The 21,068-nt window shown below is 36.7% G+C and overlaps 1 protein-coding gene across 3 annotated transcripts in view; it reads right to left on the minus strand.

Annotated features, from left to right (window-relative positions):
* Positions 1–820: 820 nt before the first annotated feature.
* Positions 821–21,068, minus strand: part of ERICH5 (glutamate rich 5) — a 40,115-nt gene continuing 19,867 nt past the window's right edge. For 2 of the 3 annotated variants that reach the window (XM_016431828.2, XM_007488148.3), the window contains exons 2-4: positions 5,161–6,363; positions 3,908–4,024; positions 821–2,442 (exon numbers count right to left, since the gene is read on the minus strand). In XM_016431828.2, the coding sequence (XP_016287314.1) occupies positions 2,420–2,442; positions 3,908–4,024; positions 5,161–6,363 (1,343 nt within the window). In that variant the 3' untranslated portion in view covers positions 821–2,419. Of the gene's footprint in view, positions 2,443–3,907; positions 4,025–5,160; positions 6,367–21,068 lie in introns of all 3 variants that reach the window. The other variant, XM_007488147.3, reaches the window with a different exon arrangement.

The raw sequence follows: 21,068 nt of genomic DNA on the forward strand, positions 1-21,068 counted from the left end.
CCTCTCTGGGACTGCTTTCAATGTACTTGAGCTGCTAGCTGCCCCCAGAAATCAGTTCTAAGGTTAAAGAGTAAATACAGAAAAGTTTTTTGTGTATTTTCCTATAAATGATGGCAGTCATCCTTTGTAAACAGTGGAACCAACAAGCAATTTAAAATATTTCCTCAGCAACTCAGCAAAATGTTATACAATGTAAATATATTGTATAGAAAGAAGCTTTGTGTTTCAGTTGTATAAAATATAATATATATAGTGTATATTTATATATGCATACATATATATATTTAAAATAGATGGAATGAGCCAAAGATCTTGAGTATAAATGCTAATGCCTTTAAAATTTTTATAAAACCTCACCATCAGTTCCTGTATTATTTTAAATTTAATTAGTTAGAGAACCACTTTATTTCCAGTTTGTTTGGTTTTTTTTGGAGATTAGCTGAAGAAATTTTGGCATATGAAAGTAATAGAATATGACTTCATCATGAGAAATTACAAATATGAGGAATTAAAGGAAACTCAGAAAGACTTGTATGAATTAACTCATTGTGAAATAAACAGAACTGTAAGAACAATACATACAATTACTAAAGTAGTATAAATAAAGGAATCACGGAAAGCCTGCAAGTTCTCAAATTAACTGCAATGACTACTCTTGGACTTGGAGAGCAGGTAAGGTAAGTAAACATACTTCCTTCTTCTTGGTAGAAAGATAGGAGACTGTAGGCACAGAACACTGTCCATCATTGTGCTTTTCTTTGTCCTAAGTGGGATGGTGAGGGGGAATGTTGGGAAATATTGTTATAAAAGACAAAAAGCCCACAAAACTAAAAAATTTATTCCACTGATAATTTTAATAAAGAAATACAGTCACTGGTTCCAAAATATTAAGTTTTTAAAGTTACAAAAAATGCATTTTGCTAACAAGCTATAGCATAATTTTAGCAATCATATTAGCCTTAAGATGAAAAAAGATAAATTTTCATATATTTTACCAGTATTACTCTACCTAGTCTTTTTTATTTTTTAATTACATTTCATCTAGCACAGTTGGGAAAAAAGAAATGCTACCTCACAAAGATACATAGAGCCAAATGGAAAAAAAGTGCATTACTGTGTTTACTTAATCATAATACTTATTTTTCATTTTTTTATTTGGAAAATTGTATTTAATTAATTAATTTAGAATATTTTTCCATGGTTATAAGATTCATGTTATTTCCTCCCCTTCCCACACCCCCTCCCATAGCCAACATGCATTTCCACTGGGTTTTACATGTGTCATTGATCAAGACCTATTTCCATATTATTGATATTTGCACTAGAGTGATTATTTAAAGTCTACATTCCCAATCATATCCCCATCAACCCATGTGATCAAGCAGGTGTTTTTCTTCTGTTTCTATTCCCATAGTTCTTCCTCTGAATGTGGATAGTAATACTTATTTTTCAGTCCACCAATTATGAAAACATTTTTGTTTAAATTTGTCTAGCAAATTTTTATTTTCCCTGATATTAATAATTTTTTTGGCTATTGATCAGAAAAAAATATGCTTCTAAAAAAGTGACTATGGCTATATAGGGATCCTGTCATGATGATGATTTTTTAAAAAAATTCTTTTTAAAGCTGCATAAAGTATGAAGTTGAAGATCACATTCTGTAAGTTTCCTTTCCTGGAAGAGTAACTATTCTGTTAACTTCTTATCATCTACCTCACAAATTAGTGTTTTAAAATTTGGGTCATAATACTAATCAGTTAAAGAAGGAAAAAATATGACAATTGTCTTTTGCCATCTTATATTCCTGTGGATTCAATATTTAAAACAGGAAGTTTTAGTAATTATTGTTTTTTGTTTGTTTTTTAAATCCTTAGCTTCTGTCTTAGTATCAGTTCTAGAACAGAAGAGCGGCAAGGTCTAATCAATGAAGGTTAATTGACTTGCCCAGGATCACACAACCAGGAGGCCACATTAGAACCCAGGTTCTCTCAACTCCAGGCCTGGCACTCTATATATTGTGCTCCCTAGTTGCCCCTTACTCATTGTTTAATGTAAAAAATGAATTTAGAAGATCTTAACTGAAATTTGAAAAGGTATGAAATATATTTACATTTCAAACAAAAATCTTTCAAAACCAGAAATCTACTTGCATATTAACCTATACAAGGCACTCTATGGCAGAAAAGTGAAAAATGTACATATGTAACTACTTGTCAAAGTATCTTGGCAACTTTTGAAGAATTCTTTAAAAGGTCACTTGTTTGTGGCAATTTTTTAAAACATCGATTAAAGCTTATCAATTCCTTGTAAAGTCCTGATGTCTTATTTCCCCCTTCCCCAGGTTAAAGGACTGTAAAATGCTGTTAAATAGCTGAACAGGATGAAGAGTAGAATCTGTGTTGTAGGCAGCATCTGGATCTTACTTCTTGCTATTTGTTAACTCTGAAATATATTTAAAACACAATTAAAGCTATAACAGGATTTAGGGATACAGGGTATGTTTTTTAAAGGATACAGCTCAATGGAATGTCTCTGCCACAAACATGAATATTGGCAACTGGTTAAAAATGTCACGTTTAAAAAACATGAATAATCTGTCTATGAAAGTCTTTGTAAATAACTTGTACTTTATATTCAATAAACAAATTTACTTTTAAGGTCATAAATGAATTTCAAACAAGGGAACAGACTGGCCTCAATGATCTCGAAAGCCCTTTCTTGCAGTAATAGCTAGGATTCTTTGACTAAGTGATGGGGCATTTGTGATCTGTGTATAGCCATCACCACTATGTGACTCCATTAACAGATATGTGTGTATACATATGTGTGTGTGTGTGTGTGTGTGTGTGTGTGTGTGTGTGTGCTGTGTGTACTTAGATTGGTCCACAGCATGGTCCTCCTTTTTTCCACTTTTTCTCTACCCTTTATTCCTTTCTCTACTCACTTGTATTTAAAGGTTTACATTTTCTTCTTTCAATCTCTTTCCTTTACATTAAATGAATTTTGATTCACTTAATTGCTAGGATTGGATTCATTTGCATAGAAAATAACTAAATAATAATAATAATAGCTAGCATTTACATAGCACTACATGGTTTGCAAAGTGCTTTATTCACACACACATATATAATATCTCATTTGATCCTCACAATACCCCTGTGAAGTAGTTGCTATTGTTATTTGTGTTTTACAGATGAGGAAACTGAGGTTAGAAAATTAAGTGACTTGCTCAGTACCACACAGAAAATAGGAATGTGTGAGGCAAGAGCTGAACTCAGATCTTTCTAACTCCAAGTCTGGTGTTCCCTTTACCTTGTCACTTAGCTACCACAATAAATAATTAACAAAGATTCTTTGCACTCACTAGCTGTGTGACCTCCAGGAAGTACTAATTCTCCACGCCTCAGAATCAGATATCTCAGGTTCCTCCTAGCTGCAAAGTTTTATGATTCTGTTATATTTTTAAAATGTTTTTAGTTATTTCTAAATAGTTTTAATTGTCTTGGCAGCTTTATGAACAAGTCTAAATAAGACCTGACATAAAAAGGTATGAGAGCGCCATTCTCATTGTGGTAAAAACATAGCAACTTGTAGGAACTAGATCCACTGGGTCAAGAATTAGGACACTGAGAGCTAGGAGTTGACTCTGTTCCTTCCTACCTGTGTGACTGTGAGCAAGTCACTGAACCCTCCTAAGCCCCAAATTCCTTGTCTATAAAATAAAGGGCCTAGACTCCATCTCTAATAGCACATCAGACACTTCTAGAACCTATGACTGGCCAAAATATGCAATGAAAAGCAAAAGTCAGAAGAGTGGTGATAAGAAATGTGCTAATAAACTTCCCTATGGTTCTCTTCTCCTCTAAGTGATAGTGGGGTGTAGCCATTCATCCTTCTGTCAACGTACCCATCTCTGTGGCTGCAGTAGTATCCACAGCTTCTCCCGTTTCTTCTTCTTTTGTTTCAGACCCCTCACTTACTATCTCACTGTGCATCTCAGTTTCCACCCTTTCTCCCGTCTCACCTAGAAACAGTAACCATAGAGATCATAACAGGATACCATTAGCCAACATTAACTGATGATTGAGTAGCTCGTGCTCTAAGAGGACTTACTCTTTCAGCCTCAATAATAAGGACGGGTGGGAAAGGGTAAGCTATCAAGGGGTGGGAAGAAAAGCAATGATTGGAGACCCAACGATGAGTCTTGTTCTACCCTTTGCCTAGTGGCAGATCACTCTCCTCCCTCTGTCTCAGTTTTCCCATCTATCAGCTCAGGAGTCAGAATTAAGGCTAAAAAGTGGCAATAGGGAATATAGAAATAATTAGCAAATCTCATGCAAATATTAATAAATGAGAAATAAAGTTTCAAATATTCATGAAATAAAGTGACTTACTATAAAACTGAAACATTGGCAAAATGCTAATGTGACCATCAAGCTTTTATTGCTCTCTAAATAGAAATTTATTTTCTTCTTGTTAAGCATTCTAGGGTACCACATTGCTAAATGTAGTCAAGCTAGACCCACTCTTTGAATAATATCATAGTACATTTTTTAAAAGATCCAAACACTCTAGAGTTAAAATAAAATATTATTTGTGTTGAAGCATAGGGGCTCTTCTCTATCTCTAAAGATAAAAGGAATTCCAAGGGGGTGGAGGGGTAGTGGGAGTGAATTTCTAATGCTAAGCTACTCCAGGATAAATTCTCTTCTGAAGTCGATTGCATTTTCCATGCACCCCTTCCTCACCCCCATGGCAATTCTTTCCTCCTAGCTGCCTGTCTACTTTTTTGATATCTCCTATACCATATATAAGCTATGATCTAAGAATAACCTGAAAAGAATCAGGATTCTGAACATGCTATTTATTTACTTCTCTGGCTTAAATATGGTGGACACACACTGTATTTAATATGATGAGCACACGTGCTTCAGAAAATTTTCACCTAGGAACTATATCTGATCATCAAAGTAGGAGGATGGAATAGGAATTCTGATGGGGAAAAGTGGTCTTAGATCAAAGCATATCCACTCTCAACAACCTAAGAGGTGGGTTTTGGGTGACTATGTTATAGCCTAGACACTTGGGTGTGACTCTCCAGACGGCTGCTCTTATAAAATGCAGGACTTAAACAGTTTGAATTTTCAACACATCTGTTACCTTCAATTGCTTCGTCCTCTTCATTCATGTGAGTTTCCCTGTCTACTTCCATTAGAGGCTTCATGTTTTCCTCTGTCCCTTCAGCTATTTTAGGTTTATTTCCCTCAACTATTTCTACGTGCTGAATCTTCTCCACCTTATTCTTTCCAGTAGCTTCAAGAGGCTGGTCCCCCTCTGGGACTTCTGGAAATTCATTATCTTCAACTGTTGCCAGAAGATTGTGTTTTTCATCTGTTACCAAGGCCTTATTTTCCATTGTTCCTGCAGGTTCAGTCTCTCCAGCTGTATCCCCATGCTCAGACTTTTCCATCATTCCTGAAGTTTTGGGTTCTTCAGCTGTTTCTTCATGCTCAGTCTTTTCTATCATTCCTGAAGGTTTGGTCTCTCCAGCTGTTTCCTCATGTTCAGGTTCTTTCAGTGGTTCTGAAGGTTCAGTCTTTACAACTGTTTCCTCCTCACATTCGGTCTCTTCCAGTATTCCTGAAGGTTTGGTCTCTCCAGCTGTTCCCTCATGCTCAGTCTCTTCCAGTGTTCCTGAAGTTTCAGTCTCTCCAGCTATTTCCACATGATCGTTCTCCTCCAACATTTCGGTCTTTCTCTCAGTTTCTACATGCTGAATTTCTTCCACTATTTCTTGAGGTTCAGTCTCCACAGATGTTACCGGATGCTTAGTTTCCTCTGTTGTTCTTTGGGGATCAGCCTCTTGAGCCATTCCCTGATGCTGACCACATTCTACTGTTTCCAGAGTTTCTTCTTCTCTATCGCTTCTTAGTGGCTTAATCTCTTTTATAGTTCCAAATATTTCAATCTCAACAAATCTTCCTGCAGCCTGAGTACCATTCTTAATTTCCCCATCATTGTCCTTTTCATCTATTCCTGGAGTTTCATTTTTTTCAAGAGATATGGGTGGCATAGACTCTTCAGATGCCTGTGGATATTTAGCTTTATCTGTTGATCTCAGATATTCTGTTTGATCTCTTTCTCTGGAGCCTGAGGACTCTACCTCCCCAGCATTTCCTTCTTCAGAGGTAAAACTAGCACCATCAATTGCTGGCATGACAACTGTGGTCTCTTTTGCTCCAAGGTTATTGGTCAGCCTGGTTTTGTCATGAGCATCAACTCTTGCTTTTACTAAAGCACACTGCTTTTTCTTGTCAGGGCAAATTTCATTTTTGTATGGGATTGAAGTGTTTCCATCTGAAGCTGCTTTTGATCATTCATTTTACATGAAAAAGAAAACAAACAATTATTATTAGTTGAATACTATAGGAGAGCAAATCAGGATTACAAGGACTACTTAATAGTTCAATTTAGTTTAGTCACAGGTAATATTTGAGACAACCAATATGTGTGCTCTACCTCAAATATCCCCTGCCTCAAACTTAACCCAAAATTTAGGGTTTCTCCATATTGACTTGTTTATCTTGTCCTTTTTACAGATCTAGAGACAAGAAGGCCTAGGTTCAAATCTGGCTGCAGACACTTCTTCCTATGTGAGTCTGAATAAATTACTCAGCCCTCACTGCTCTTTGCCTTGGAACCAATGCATAGTGTTTATTCTAAGATGGATGGTAACAGTTTAGAAGAGAAAAAGAGGAGGGGTAAGGATACTTATGCCTGGGAAGAACTAGATTTTGCCCCCCCCCCAGTAGTTGGGGAGCATGAGACCTATGTGTGACTGACCAGTCATCACCAGGGGATGGGGAGGAGTTGAGTCTCCATAGATGACTTCCTCATTGACTATTCACCAGTTAGAGATGTCTTGGGACATCCAAGGAAGCAGTTGAATAATGAGCTACCAAATTGTATTTATTGACCTGCAGGAGGGGACTTTGGGATCTTTGATTAGCAAGAAGATCATAGCCCATGAATTTATTGGTTGCTACCCTAATCAAATACCCAGAAGCCAGTCTCTCAGAATTTTTAATGGTTATACTACTACCTTCACTTTACTCCTCCATCATATTCTCACCATCTCGTTGCTTTATCTCAGGTATCAGAGACTATACCCTCAAAGATTTTTCAACTTGGGAACTCCCAACCGGGGGCCCCTGCTCTCTTGATTGCTAAGTGCTTCCTGTAGCCCTTTCACTACAGCTAAATAGGGTCCAGTCATACTTTCCTTTACTCCCCCTCTATCTTCACAGCAGCTATCTTACTACTCATACCCTTCTTAAATCAATAACTGCCATAGCTACTGGAAATAGTGTGTCATTCTATTTGGATATGGCCCCACTTGTCATCTCTGTAACTTTCCACAACAAAATATCCCTCCCTGGCCACCGCTCTCCTACTATGTTATTTCCTCCATAAGAATGTAAGTTTCTTGAGGGCAGGGATTGTCTTCATCTTTATTAATGAATCCCCAGCCCTTAGCATAGTTTTAAACACATAATAAATGTATGATAAATGTTTTTTTTTTTTTATTCACACGCAGACTCCCATTTGAAGGACTGAATGACAGATGCAATATTTTAGAAAAAGAACTGAATTAATAATCAGAAACTAGATTTTTTTTTTCCTGGTCATGCTGTTAGCCAATTGTTTAACCTTAGGCAAGTTACTCAAGCTAACTAAATCCCACTTTCCTCATCTGTAAAAGCAGGATTCATAATACCACTTCTCTCTCTCACACACACACACCCCTCAAAGCTGTTTAGTAAATTTAGGAGAGGAGGAAATTGAAGTGTTTGGAAAAGAATAGAGAGATATGCATCTCCTGGGGACAATTATGGCTCCTCCCTTTTAAAGTTCCTTAACATCTCTCTCAGCTATCCCCAACACTTTGCTTCTCCTCTGGGAATCACCCACAATGAGGTATATGAGGGTTTTGCTCACAATTTCAAGTAAAAGTGAGAAATAAAGTTTTAGCAGATTTCCAACTTTCATTTATTCATCAAAAGAATGCCTGCAACAGTAATGGACTAGATCTTGTAGAGGACTGAGAGATGAAGAAAATATGTTCCATGATCTGGAGAAGGTCACAGTATAGTGGGGGAGATCACACAAGTCCAGGAAAACTAATAGGACAAAGCAAATTGCCTTAACTTCAATGAACAAATTGATCTAAAAGATAAAATGAAAGTATATACTGAACATAGTTTCTATCAGGGGTTCTTAAACTAGGGTCCATGAACTTTTTTAAAAAGGCCCTTCCTTTCCATCTTAGAATCAATACTGAGTTAAGTGACTTGCCCAGGGTCACACAACTTGAAAGTGTCTGAGGCCAGGACCTTCTATCTCTAGATCTGGCTCTCAATTCACTGAGCCATCTAGCTGGGTCCATGAACTTTTAAAAAACATCTTGATAACTGTATTTTACTGTCATTGGCTTCCTTTTTATTTCATTTATTTAAAAATACTATTCTAAGAAGGGGTGCCATAGGCTTCATCAGACTGATAAATGGGTCCATAAAATAAACAAAGGTGAAGAATCCCTGATCTAGCACACGTTCACTATAATATACAAACATGGTATGTTAAAAAATGATAGAAATTAGAGTCAAGAGCTTTCAAAAGAAAAAAATCAAGTCAATGATCAACATTAGGAGTAAAAGATGGAGCAAAGGTTTTCCTCAAATATCTTGTAGACTTTTAGCATTAAGGTAGAAAAACTATCTGATTAAGCATGAGATTATGAGCCCTGGAGGAAGTGAATAAAATTATTTCACACGTTCGTAAAGAAATTCATTTTGACAGGAAAATAAGACTCAGATCTCTCACAAAAGATTTATAGGGTTTTAAAAAGTGCCTTGGGGAATTAACAAGGAAATGAGTTTAAATGAATTCTGTCAAATTATATTTTCTAAATGGAATGTGTACTACAATGATGAATGCTGTCAGCAGAAAGAGACAACATTCACCATCAACTCTGGAGCATATAAATTATTGAAAGTAGCAGTTCCATAGTTGGAGAGTGGGTGAACATGTATTCATGCTGTCAAAAAGAACCATAAAATTCTATATTTTGAAAAATCTTTGTGATACCACGGAGCTGGGCATTAGGGAACAGAAGCAACCACCATCTGCCTGCTGCTTTCTGCAATGTTCCTTCCCTTCTGGGTCAGCCAGCTCACAGTAGTCCTCTAAAGACATCTAGAAGCCACCATTTCCCCCTCTCATCTATTATTTCTGTGGAGAAAACATGGATTTCTTCTTTCCCAAGCTCCCCCAAAGCAGCACATCACAATTCAAAGTGTTTTAAAGGGATTTACTGTACAGTCCTAGAAAGGAAAAGTACCAGTAGGGAGAGGAGAGGATATTAGCTCCCATACAAAAGGGTTCAACAGCCCTTCCTCTGAATTTCCCTATTTCTGTTGATGGTACCTTCGGGGAGCAAGACTTGTAACTCTGGAGTCATCTTTGGCTTTTCCCTCACCCTCCACCTCCTGTGTCTAACCGGCTGCCAAATTCCATAATTTCTACCTCTACAAGGTCTCTCCTGTACCCAGCCCCTCTCTCACTGCTACCAGTTAAGGTTTTCATCACCTACTGCCTAGGCATCTGTCATGGCCTAATGGGTCTTCCTGACTCCATTCTCTCCCTCCTCTGACCCTTCTCACAGCTAATCACATCACTTTCCTACTTAAAAACATTCAGTGGTTTCCTATTAAAATTATTCAAACAGACTTTCCTTAGCATTGAAGGTCTTACACAATCTGATTCCCTCCTACCCTTCTTGTCTGATTTCACTCTCCTCTGCCAAGGTAGCTGGGTAGCATGGAGGGAATCCCGAATTGAAATCTAACCTCAGACACTTCGAGGTGTGAGACCCTAGGCAAGTCATTAATTTCTCTCTCAGTATCTTTAAATGTAAATGGAGATAATAACAGCATCTATCTCAAAAGGATATTGTGAGGATCAATTGAGATTATATATTTTTAAGGGCCTAACATATACTAGGAACTTAACAAATGCTTATTTCTATCCATTTCAATGGTTCTATGTTCTCAGCAACCTGGACAACTAGCTATTCTCTGAACCCAATGTACTGTTGTTTTTTTAAGTTAAGTTAATTTTTTTTTAAACCCTTACCTTCCATCTTGGAGTCAATACTGTGTATACTGTGTATTGGCTCCAAGGCAGAAGAATGGTAAGGGCTAGGCAATGGGGGTCAAGTGACTTGCCCAGGGTCACACAGCTGGGAAGTGTCTGAGGCCAGATTTGAACCTAGGACCTCCCATCTCTAGGACTTGCTCTCAATCCACTGAGCTACCCAGCTGCCCCCAATTTAATTTTTTTAAACCTTTAACTTCTGTCTTAGAATCAATACTATGTATGAGTTCCAAGACAGAAAAGTGATAACGACTAGGCAAAGGAGGGATTAAGTGACTTGCCCAGGTTCACACAGTATCTGAGGCCACATTTGAACCCAGGACCTCCCATCTCCAGGTCTGGCTCTTTATCCACTGAGACACCTAATTGCCCACCAATATATTAACTCTTGCCTTTCTGTTTTGGCTATTCTTCCTGCTTGGGATGTCCTTTCTTTTTTCACAAATATCTGTTCAAATTTATTCAAATCAGCCCATATTTATTGAGCATAAGGCATTGTACTAGATTCTAGAAATTTAAAAAAATGGTAAATGGCATAGAGCTTGCAAATTATTGGGGGTAGGTGGGAGAGATATGGAACATACACATGTACATACAGTGTCAGGTATAATATGATTAAGACAAAGGAGAAAGCCAGTCAAAGTAGTTTTAAGATAATTTGAAGAGGCAGAGATCCCTTTTGAGCTTAAGGAAAGATGAAGATCTGATGTGGGGAAGATGATGCAAATCCCTTTGGAGAGCCTCAGTTTTCTTAGTAAAACAGGAGGTCATGGGATGAAAGATTGGATTAGGGTAGCTTAGGAAGAATGAAGAGGTTCATAAAGGCCACTGTAGGGACCATGATAGAAGTGAAATCAAGGGGCAATAAAAAGACTGTCATATAGCAGTGAGGGTCCAGTGTTGAGGAAAGAACATGTAGTTGTACTGCCTCGGACATTAAGGTTATGTATAATTGCATGAGAATAAAAGCAAAGAAAATAGATTGTGGGATAACTTAGAACTAGACTTTATTTTTTTGGATAAGTTTACTTCTTTGAGGTTCTTTGGGGAAGACCTTTTGCCTAGAATCCCAATTAAGTGTCAGGTATTTATATAGTGAAAGATTTCTCCATCTCCCCCCTTTAAGGAAAAAAGTCACAAAAAATCATTTTTAATACTTTGTAACTACATAAATTAACTGGTTGATAAAAGCAGTTATTAAAAAGTTCATTTTTTTAAACCTAAGAAAAATCCCAAACCAAAATACTTATAACAAACTTCCTTTATCTCTTCTCCATTCCCCATCAATGAGAAAGACTTCTTTAAATAGCTTGCCAAGCTATCTTCGCCCTAGTTTTCAGAATTTACATGAGTCCAGAATTTGGAATCAGAAGACCTAAATTTGTGCACTAACTAGTTGGGTGGCTTTAGCCAAGTGACTTAATTTCTCTAAAGCTCAATTTCCTTATCTGTAAAAAAAAGATGATGATACTAATTGCACTATCTCACTGATTTATGAACCTTTATAAACTCTATAGTGCACTATAAATGGGTCATTATTAAAGTCCTTCACAAATTAAAATAATCTACAGAGGTGTGGTTTTATTTTTTAATAATGAAACATGTCAAGAACAATTTATGTAAAATATTATATCTGTCAGGGAAACAGCTTAAGCTTGCTATGGTTCTGTCTACCTTTAAGTTGATCACTCCTAAATATAACCAAGTGTGGCTTTCGAGTTAAAGGGGAAGTCATAAAATATCATATTAATCACTAGATGACATCAAATTACATGGTTCTACTAAAAACACATGGGTACTTTCTTCAACATATGAAAATCTCATTTGGACTGAATAAAATTCTTAATGTGGGCCAAAAAAGAACAGAAACTGAACATCTGGAGATCAAATTGAACCAATGGGTGAAGGTAATACCTTGGGCTTTTCCAGGCAAGCATAAAGTTATCAAGAAGCTAGGGCTTGTATGTTAAAAGATTTACTGGCATCCTAAAGTCAATGCTTAATGAAAAGAACAATTAACATCTAAGTAATACCAGTCCCAATGTATACTTTTGACATGGTAAAATGGACAAAAATTGATCTATAACATATTCAAACCAAAACCAAGGCAATGTTTTTTTTTTCTTTTTAAACCCATACCTTCTGTCTTAGAATCAATACTAAGTATTGGTTCCAAAGCAAAAAAGTGGTAAGGGCTAGACATCTGGGGTTAAGTGATTTACCCAGGATCACACAGCTAGGAAGTCCTGGGTTCAAATTTGAGAACCCAGGACTTCCTGTCTCTAGGCCTGGCTTTCTATTCACTGAGACATCTAGCTAACCCCAAAACCCATTCAATGTTAATGAAACACAAGGCTCATTATCCCAAAACATATAAAAACACTGCCTCTCTAATCAAGAGAAAGAGGATTGCTAGGTGTTCTCAGAGCACATTGCAAAGCGATTAAAATTTTAAAGAAATACTTTTGAAACAAACACACCTCATACCACAACGCAAAAACAAGTATGGGCCACTGGACTTGTCAAAGTAAATGACTCTGATCCTAGAGTGTAATCAAAAGGCACTCAATGGGCAATATTCACATGAATTCATAAAAAATATCAACCAAAAAGTGTCAAACAAATGGCTGCATCATGTAGATTTGTTTATAGAAAGAGAGGTTAAAATAATGATTCAGTTTCAGGTCATTGCTACTAGAAAAGGTTCAGACATTTATTAATACAGATTATTCAATCAAATGTTGGAAACTACTGTCATTGAACATATCATTGAAGGTTGCAGAAATTTTGCATCTACCAAATAACAAGGGATGATCATGTATCTCGAATTATGTACCCTTCCTATCCTTTATAAACTAACAGATGGCACATTTCCGTACTGAAAATTTAAACATTGAAACAGTCTGAGAATTCAACAGACAACCTGTACTGGAAGTAGGAGGAATGAACTATCTTTCTTTCTATTAATTGTAACCACAGCACTTAGATAGGTACTTAATAAATGTTTATTGAATTGAATTGGATCGGATATATCATTTAGATGCCTTTTGCCACTATCTTCTTTATCCTTCTCTCACATGAAGAGGTGGCTTTTTTCTTTCCCAAAGCAAACCCTTCTACCTATACAAATAACCCCATTCAGTTTGGTCACCTCCAACAGACTTCTCCCTCATCCCCACACTCATATATCTTCACTCTTCTATTGTCTATGTACATACCTATGTCTCCCCATCCTCACAAACCTTCACTTGATCCTCCTATCTCCATTACCATCATATCTCTTCTGCTCTTTGTGGCTAAGCTCCTTAAGAAGATCATATTCAATAGGTGCCTCCACTTTCTTTTTTCTCAATCTCTTCTTAACCCTACAATGTCTTCTCACCTTATCACTCAGTCAAAACTATTCCCTAAGTTACCAATGATCTCTTTATTGTCAAATCCAATGGCCTTTTCTCAGGCCTTATCCTTCTTGACCTCTCTATAGCTTTTTACACTGTTGATCACCCTCTTCTCCTTGGTACTCTCTTCTATTTAGGTTTTTATCCTGTTAACCAAATTCCATTGGCTTCCTGTCAATTCTAGGATCAAATACAAGTATTAAGATCCTTTCATAATATATAACCTTCCACTATATTCCAGGGTGTCTTAAAAAACTAATTCTCTTCCACATACTCTTTGATTGAACAACACTGACCTCCTTTCTATGCTTTACACAAGACACCTTCATTCACAGCTCTGTTTTCTCTGGCTGTCTCCCATGCCTGGAATGCGCTCACTTCTTATCTCTACCTCCTGGTTTCTGTGAATTCCCTCCAAATCCCAGCTAAAATTCTTTCTACAGGAAATCTTTCCTAATTTCTCTTAATTCTATCCTTCTCTCTGGTGATTATTTCCTATTTGTCCATAATGTTTATTAAGTACATTATTTCCAAATTCAGACCTATTTTTCAAAGAGTGAAGTAAGAGAGAGAGGATTTTGTTTTATCTCCCCTACACCATGCCACATTCTTCCTGTATTGTACAATATCTGTTGGGGAGGAGGCTTGTCTAATTCATTCTGAACTCTTTATCCCTCTAGATTGTACAGTAAACCTATCCTACCATGCACACATTTGCTATGACAGCTGAACTAACAAAACTGATGTTGTATACCTTGACGTGATAGACATACAAAGAAACAAAACACCAGGCAACACCACTGAGGGATCAAAACCACAAACAAACACACCTAGGAACATTATGGTAAGAGAACCTGGAAACATGGTTTATTGCCCAAGTAGAAATGGATAACTTCTCCTAGGTATGTGACTTACTCAGGTCAGTGTTTCTTAATCTGTGAGCCATTTTACAATACTCTGTGTGTGTGTGTACATATTTTTAATAAATAGGTAAGGACATCAACTGGTAAAGAAGAGAAAGGGTTAGAAAAATGTGACAAGACTGATTTCTTTTTCTCAATAAACATGCCAGAATTTAGACATCCCAATGAATGTCTACCACAAGAGTCACTTGAAAAAACCACACTTATTTCCTCAATGCTGCCATTGGTCAAATCATTTTAAAATTCATCTTGTGAATGTCCTTCAAGGCCAGTTTGTAAAATGAGAGTAGATGGTAGTGGAGCCATATCAAAAAACTATTTTCATTGCTTTCTAATAACTGCTGTTAAACTAATGTCCTGAGTCCAAGTAGAAGTCAGGGTCAGAGGCCTGAGACTTGCTGGCAACCAAACAGAAGGTAGCAATATTGAACAAAGAGTTGGGAGAAAAGGAAGAAAGCAGATTTTTGCTTCTAAACTCTTTTATCTCAGCCATGGGAACATTCTGTTCCTTAATAGAGTTAAGCCATCCTGTGTATCTCTCTTGTATAATCCTTACTTCCTTTAGGGGAAAAGGAGGTTTCTGGAGCACACAAGACCTGGTTATTAGAGTCTAGAAATCTCCTTAGGTTGTTTTTTATTTGACCTATCAGAGGAGTTCAGGAACATGCCAGAAGGGAAACTAAAGGGACAACTTTGAACATAATTTAGGGCAGAGTTAGACTTTTATTCTGGGTAGCAGAGACACAGCCAGGAAGGTTGCTCAAATTCAAATCATAACTATTAGCAACCTAGTCCGGACGTTTCAGTATTTGTGCATACACTCCAGGGATCCATGGGTGAGGAAGGAAAGTGTCAGTTCAGTAAACAAGAGGAAAATTAATCACCCCTTAGTCCCATATTCTTAATTTTTAAAAAACAAAAATGGCATCCCACAGTTTGACCACCTGCTTTATTTCCCACATTTATGTCTACATGAGGGACAGCTAGGTGGTGCAATGGATAGATTGCTGGACCAAGAGTCAGTAAGACCTCATTCCATACCAATCTCAGACACTTAACTAGCTATGGGGACAAGTGTCACTTAATCCTGTTTACCTCAGTTTCCTCATCTATAAAATGAGCAAGAGAAATGGCAAACCACCCCAGTCTTTGCCAAGATAACCACAAATAGGGTCGGTCAGACTTAATAAAAATGATTTAACAATAATAGCAGACTATAGACTACTTCTCAAAATCAGTGTTATGATCTCTGATCTCAAATAATGACTCTTTACCTCTGAGGCTAATCAAAAGATGACTGGTTCTGAATATAGTTCCAAAGGATCATAACTGGAAAGGTCTTCAGAAGCCAATCCTCTCATTGAACAACTGAGAAAACTGAGCCTATATGTAGGCAGTATCAGGGACATGATGAATCCAGGACCTCTAATTTCAGAGCCACTGTTCTTCTATTGTACAGAGAATCTAGAAGTGTTTGAGCTTCTTTAGAATAAATGAGTAGTTGGGGGTTGCTAGGTGGCTCAATGGATAGAGAACCAAGGCTGGAAATGGGAGATCCTGGCTTCAAATCTGACCTCAGACACTTTGTAGCTATGCAACCCTGGGCAAGTCACTTAGTTCCCACTACCTAGCCTTAACCATTCTTCCAATTTGGAGCCAATACATTGTGTTCATATATTTTATGTTTTATAATATATTATTTATATACATAATTTATATATACACATAAACACATACCAGGACATGTATATAGGAACATACAGCTGTATAGATAGATATAATACACACACAGCAAATGAGAGGTGCTTTGTAAGGCACTTAGCACAAAGAATAGTAGGTATTGGATAAATGCTTGTTTCTTTCCCATAAATATTATCTCTATACATTATGTATATTATGTTATAAATATATATTTAAGCTCATTACTTCATAGTCATTCCTATATTCCTATACTCCTAAATCCCAAGATCTAAATTCTGTACCACTTAATGATGTTTACCAGTCTTTGTGAATTTTAAATTCCTTTGTTGGGAGCAGGGACAGAATGGATCCAGGGAATCAAGTTCTAGGTTTTTGTATATGGAATTGTAAAACATTAACATGAAAGTTGAACTTGACAAGGAGCTGAAATTTTTGGCAACTTTACAGAATAACAACTTTTATTTAGTTACATGAAAATGTAGGAACAAGGTTTCAATGTTCTACATTCCGCCTGTAGGAGACATCTGCTGACCCTTGCTATCTCTGTCTAACCTGGCCTGGGCAGACCCTTACTTCTCCTTCTTGAGACAGTATCCTAACTTTAGTTTACATTCTAGTCTTCCCATTCTAAGACACCCTGGCATTTCTACTGTTCCAGATGTCCAAACACAGCTTCTTTCACTGCCTTCAGATCTAATAAGTGGTGCAGGATTTAAAGTGTTAAGACTAAAATTAGGAAAATGAGTTCAAAACTGACCTTAGATACTTGCTGGCTGTGTGACTGGGCAAGACACTTAACCTTTGTCTGACTGATTATCCTCAACTATAAAATAGGGATCATAATAGAACTTATTTCTCAGGGTTGTTATAAAGATCCAGTGAGATAATATTTGTAAAGCACTTATCATAGTGCCTGGTAAATGGTAGGCACTTTATAAATGCTTTCTTCCTAGCTGGTCAGAAGCAATAATTGTTGCTATTTAGATAATTCTTTAAGATTTGAAAAGCAAAATTCAATACACCCTTATTCAGCCCCCTGAATAATGCAAGGCACTTTATTTCAATCTGTTGATCAATAATCAGTCAACAAACATTAAGTTTCTACTGTGTGCCAGGCACCATGCTAAGGTTTTATAAACATGATTTCATATCCATTTCATTTCCATTGTCTCATTTGATCCTCACAATGAGCTGGTGGGTACCATAGACATGATGATCCTCATTTTACAGGTGTGATTATAAGCATCAGAGAGATTAAGTGACATTCTGATGGTCAGGAAATTTCAGGCCAATATTTGAAACAAGAGGTTACTTATATCTAAATCCAGGGCTATTCCCCCTATCTCAGGCTGCTATTGTCTTCCAAATTTCAAATTTTACCCTATCATTCATGTAAAATGCTTTGCAAGCCTTAAAGCAATATATACATGTTTATTATTATTATTCACTTTTTTCCTGGAAGCAATGGGTAGGCATATATTTTTAGTGCCCCACGCTGTTTTACACGTCATCTTGAGGTAGACCATCCATAGAGAGGCTCATGGGATCTCAGTATCCTAAAGTTTGTAGGGTCATACTTTCTTTCTAGATTAAGTGTTCTGTACCTGAGAGCTGAGAACATTTTTATCTTTAATCTGACAGCCAACTCTGTTTCAGTATAATTGATTTCCTTTGCAATGTTATGTACTTTATTTCATGAATTTAAAACCACCCTTCTACAAAGGGGTCTATAGACTTTGCCAGTCTGCCAAAGGGGATTCAGACGCAAAAACAAATGAAAGAATCCCTGATCTAGATCTTCTGACCCTTTAAGCTCATCTCAGCTTACTGTCTTACCTCTTCACTAAGAAAAACATAGAATCATAGAATTAGAGTTGGAAGGAACTTTAGTAGAAGTCAAATAGTCTAACCCCTTCAGGGAATTAAGGCCCAGGTTAAAGTTAAATAACTTAACCAACCAAGATCAGTAAGTGGCAGGAATAGGATTCCAATCCAAATCCTTTGAATGCATTTATCTTATCCATGCTAATGGTAGAAAAGGGCTATATTTGAAGTTTATTATTACTTTAGAATAAAGACCAATCCATTCGACCTGGCTATGACTGAGAATTAACTCTGTCTCTTCAATGGAAGGTTAGACACTGCAGGTGAACCTTAAATGCTTTAGCCACATAATCAGAATGTAGGACTCCTTGGAAAAGACTGATGCTGGGGAAGATTGAAGGCAAAAGGAGAAAGAAGATGGCCTAGGATGAGATGGATAGATAGAATCATGGAAACAATGTACATGAACTCGGACAGACTTGGAGAGTAGAAGATAGAAGGGCCACTGAATAATATGATTGAGAAATATGGTACATGACACAAAGTACGGGGAAAACCCACAGGTTGTAAGAAATCCACTTAAATCCAGTTTTTCATTATTGGCAAGAGTTATTATCAATGCCAGAAGACAAATTTGGCTTTTATACTAATACAAACAGTAGTTGCTCTCACTTAGATGCTGCTTTTTTTACTCTATAGAGTATTTTCCTTACAGCAAACTTGGTTTAAGTGTTGCTATGTTTATTGTTGTTTTTTATTAAATGTTGTTTTATTTGTTCATCTGTTTCAGTTCAACTCTTCCAAAAAACTTGTGTTTACAATGGTGTGGAACCTCTCACCATAGATGAGAAGATCATCTGCTCTATGTCTTCATAGATCAGAGCATCTCTGCATTTAGCCAAGTCAGTCCTTGAACAGCAGCTATTTATTCCATCCTCCACCAGCTGTATGTGAAGGCTGGAACTGGGTAAATCCTGCCAGTATCTTCTCTACTGCCTATTTTAAAGATGAGGAAATAAAAAAATCCAGAAAATAATTTACCAATCCTCCATTTGAAAGTTGGATAAATGGAATCTGCAAAGACCAAGTGACTTGCTGCTCTCTGATAGTTATTGAGAGTCAGATCTGGTTTTAATCCAGATCTTACGACTTCAATTTCAGTGCGCGCTCTCTCTCTCTCTCTCTCTCTCTCTCTCTCTCTCTCTTTTTAACCCTTACTTTCTGTTTTAAAATCAATACTAAGTGGGGGTGGGGCAGCTGGGTGGCTCAGTGGATTGAAAGTCAAGCCTAGAGAAAGGAAGTCCTGGGTCCAAATCTGATCTCAGACACTTCCTAGCTGTGTGACCCAGAGCAAGTCACTTAACCCCCATTGCCTAACCCTTACCACTCTTCTGCCTTGGAACCAATACTTAGTATGGATTTTAAGATGGAAGGTAAGGGTTTTTAAAAAAAAAAAACAATACTAAGTATCTGTAAGTTTGTAAGTCTGTAAGTAAGCTTGCCCAGAGTCACACAGCTAGTAAATATCTGAGATCAGATTTGAACTAAGGTTTTCCTGATTCCAGGCCTAGAGCTCTACCCACTACGCCACCTAGCTGCTCTCACCTGGCACCTCACACCTAGCTTAATAAATCTCTATTAGAAAATCAATTTCAGTTCTGGTTGTAGTCATATTGTAATAGTCAGAGAAAGAATAATTAAGTGAAAAATTGTCTTTCTGTGAAAATATTGCCCAGGGGTTGCCTCTTACAATTTACAAAACACAATTTAAATACATTTATGGAATTCAAGCCCATTCAGGCAATATTAACAGGAAAGGGAAGAAAGGCTCAAGGTTAAAATAAACAAGTTATTCTGGCTGATTATCAAAACGTAAACATGAGTCTACTTGAATTTGCTCAAAGTCCTTCTCTGTTTACAGACAGTTGCCCCAGTTCTTAAGCTGTGACATTTTTTTATTTAATCTTTTCTTAACAAACACCAAAAGAAAAAATTAGCATTTTAATAAACACAGAACCAAAAAACAGTGATTGCCTACAAATCCTCAAACCTTTATTTTTTATTTCTTTTCATACAGTCTCTTTTTCTAAAAAAAAAAAAAGATTTCTGGTAAGTCCAATACTCTACTTTTCATAGCTCATACTTTTTTTCCCCCATACTTTTCATAGTTTGTTTCTCATTCCTTCCTTTCTTTTCTGTTCAATTTCCTTTAATGGAAACTTTGTACAATGCCTTGAATATAATAAATGTTTGTTGTATTACATTGGATTAATTGATTGATTAATTAATTAAGCATTTATTAATGCACAAAATCCTATATTAGGTCTGGAGATACAAAGGACAAAAAAGACACATTTTTACAATCCAATTTTTTGGGTATAGTAATCCTTAATGTATCATGTATATATTAAATATACAATGCATACAGTTATCATTATCTGGATTACTAGATTATAAACTCCAGGAGGGCAGGGAATGCGTCTTATCTAAACTTCATATCTTTTCCTAGCAATAGTGCTTTGTATGGAATGGGTGATTAATAAATTGTTGAATGGATAAACTAATATATACACACAAATAATTCTAATAATATATGGGATATTTAGTCAATGGGACGGGAAGATCGTTTCTAGCTTTCTGAGAGGGGTAAAGAGAAATGGGTAGGGTAGAAAGAAAAGGGACCTTTCTAGGTACCTGGAATGGCTTGCACAAATACATGAAATGGAGATAGTATAATATGAAATCATGGAGTAGTAAGTAGCTTAATTTATCTGAAACTTTGAGTACATGAAGGGCATCAGTGTGAGATGAAGCTGTAAAAATAGTTTGAAACTAGATTGGTTGGTTGTTGTCCTTCATACTTGAAGAAGACCAAAATGACATCATAGGTGATACCTTTTGACTACCCATAAATTGAATTTTTAGTGAGGCAGAGCAGTGCAAAGGCATCAGCTTCATTCTCTCATCCAGAGTCATCAATGTCTAGTGACAAAACAAAAGCCAGAAA

The sequence above is a fragment of the Monodelphis domestica genome, chromosome 3 (assembly GCF_027887165.1).
Source record: "Monodelphis domestica isolate mMonDom1 chromosome 3, mMonDom1.pri, whole genome shotgun sequence".
NCBI classification, from domain to species: domain Eukaryota; kingdom Metazoa; phylum Chordata; class Mammalia; order Didelphimorphia; family Didelphidae; genus Monodelphis; species Monodelphis domestica.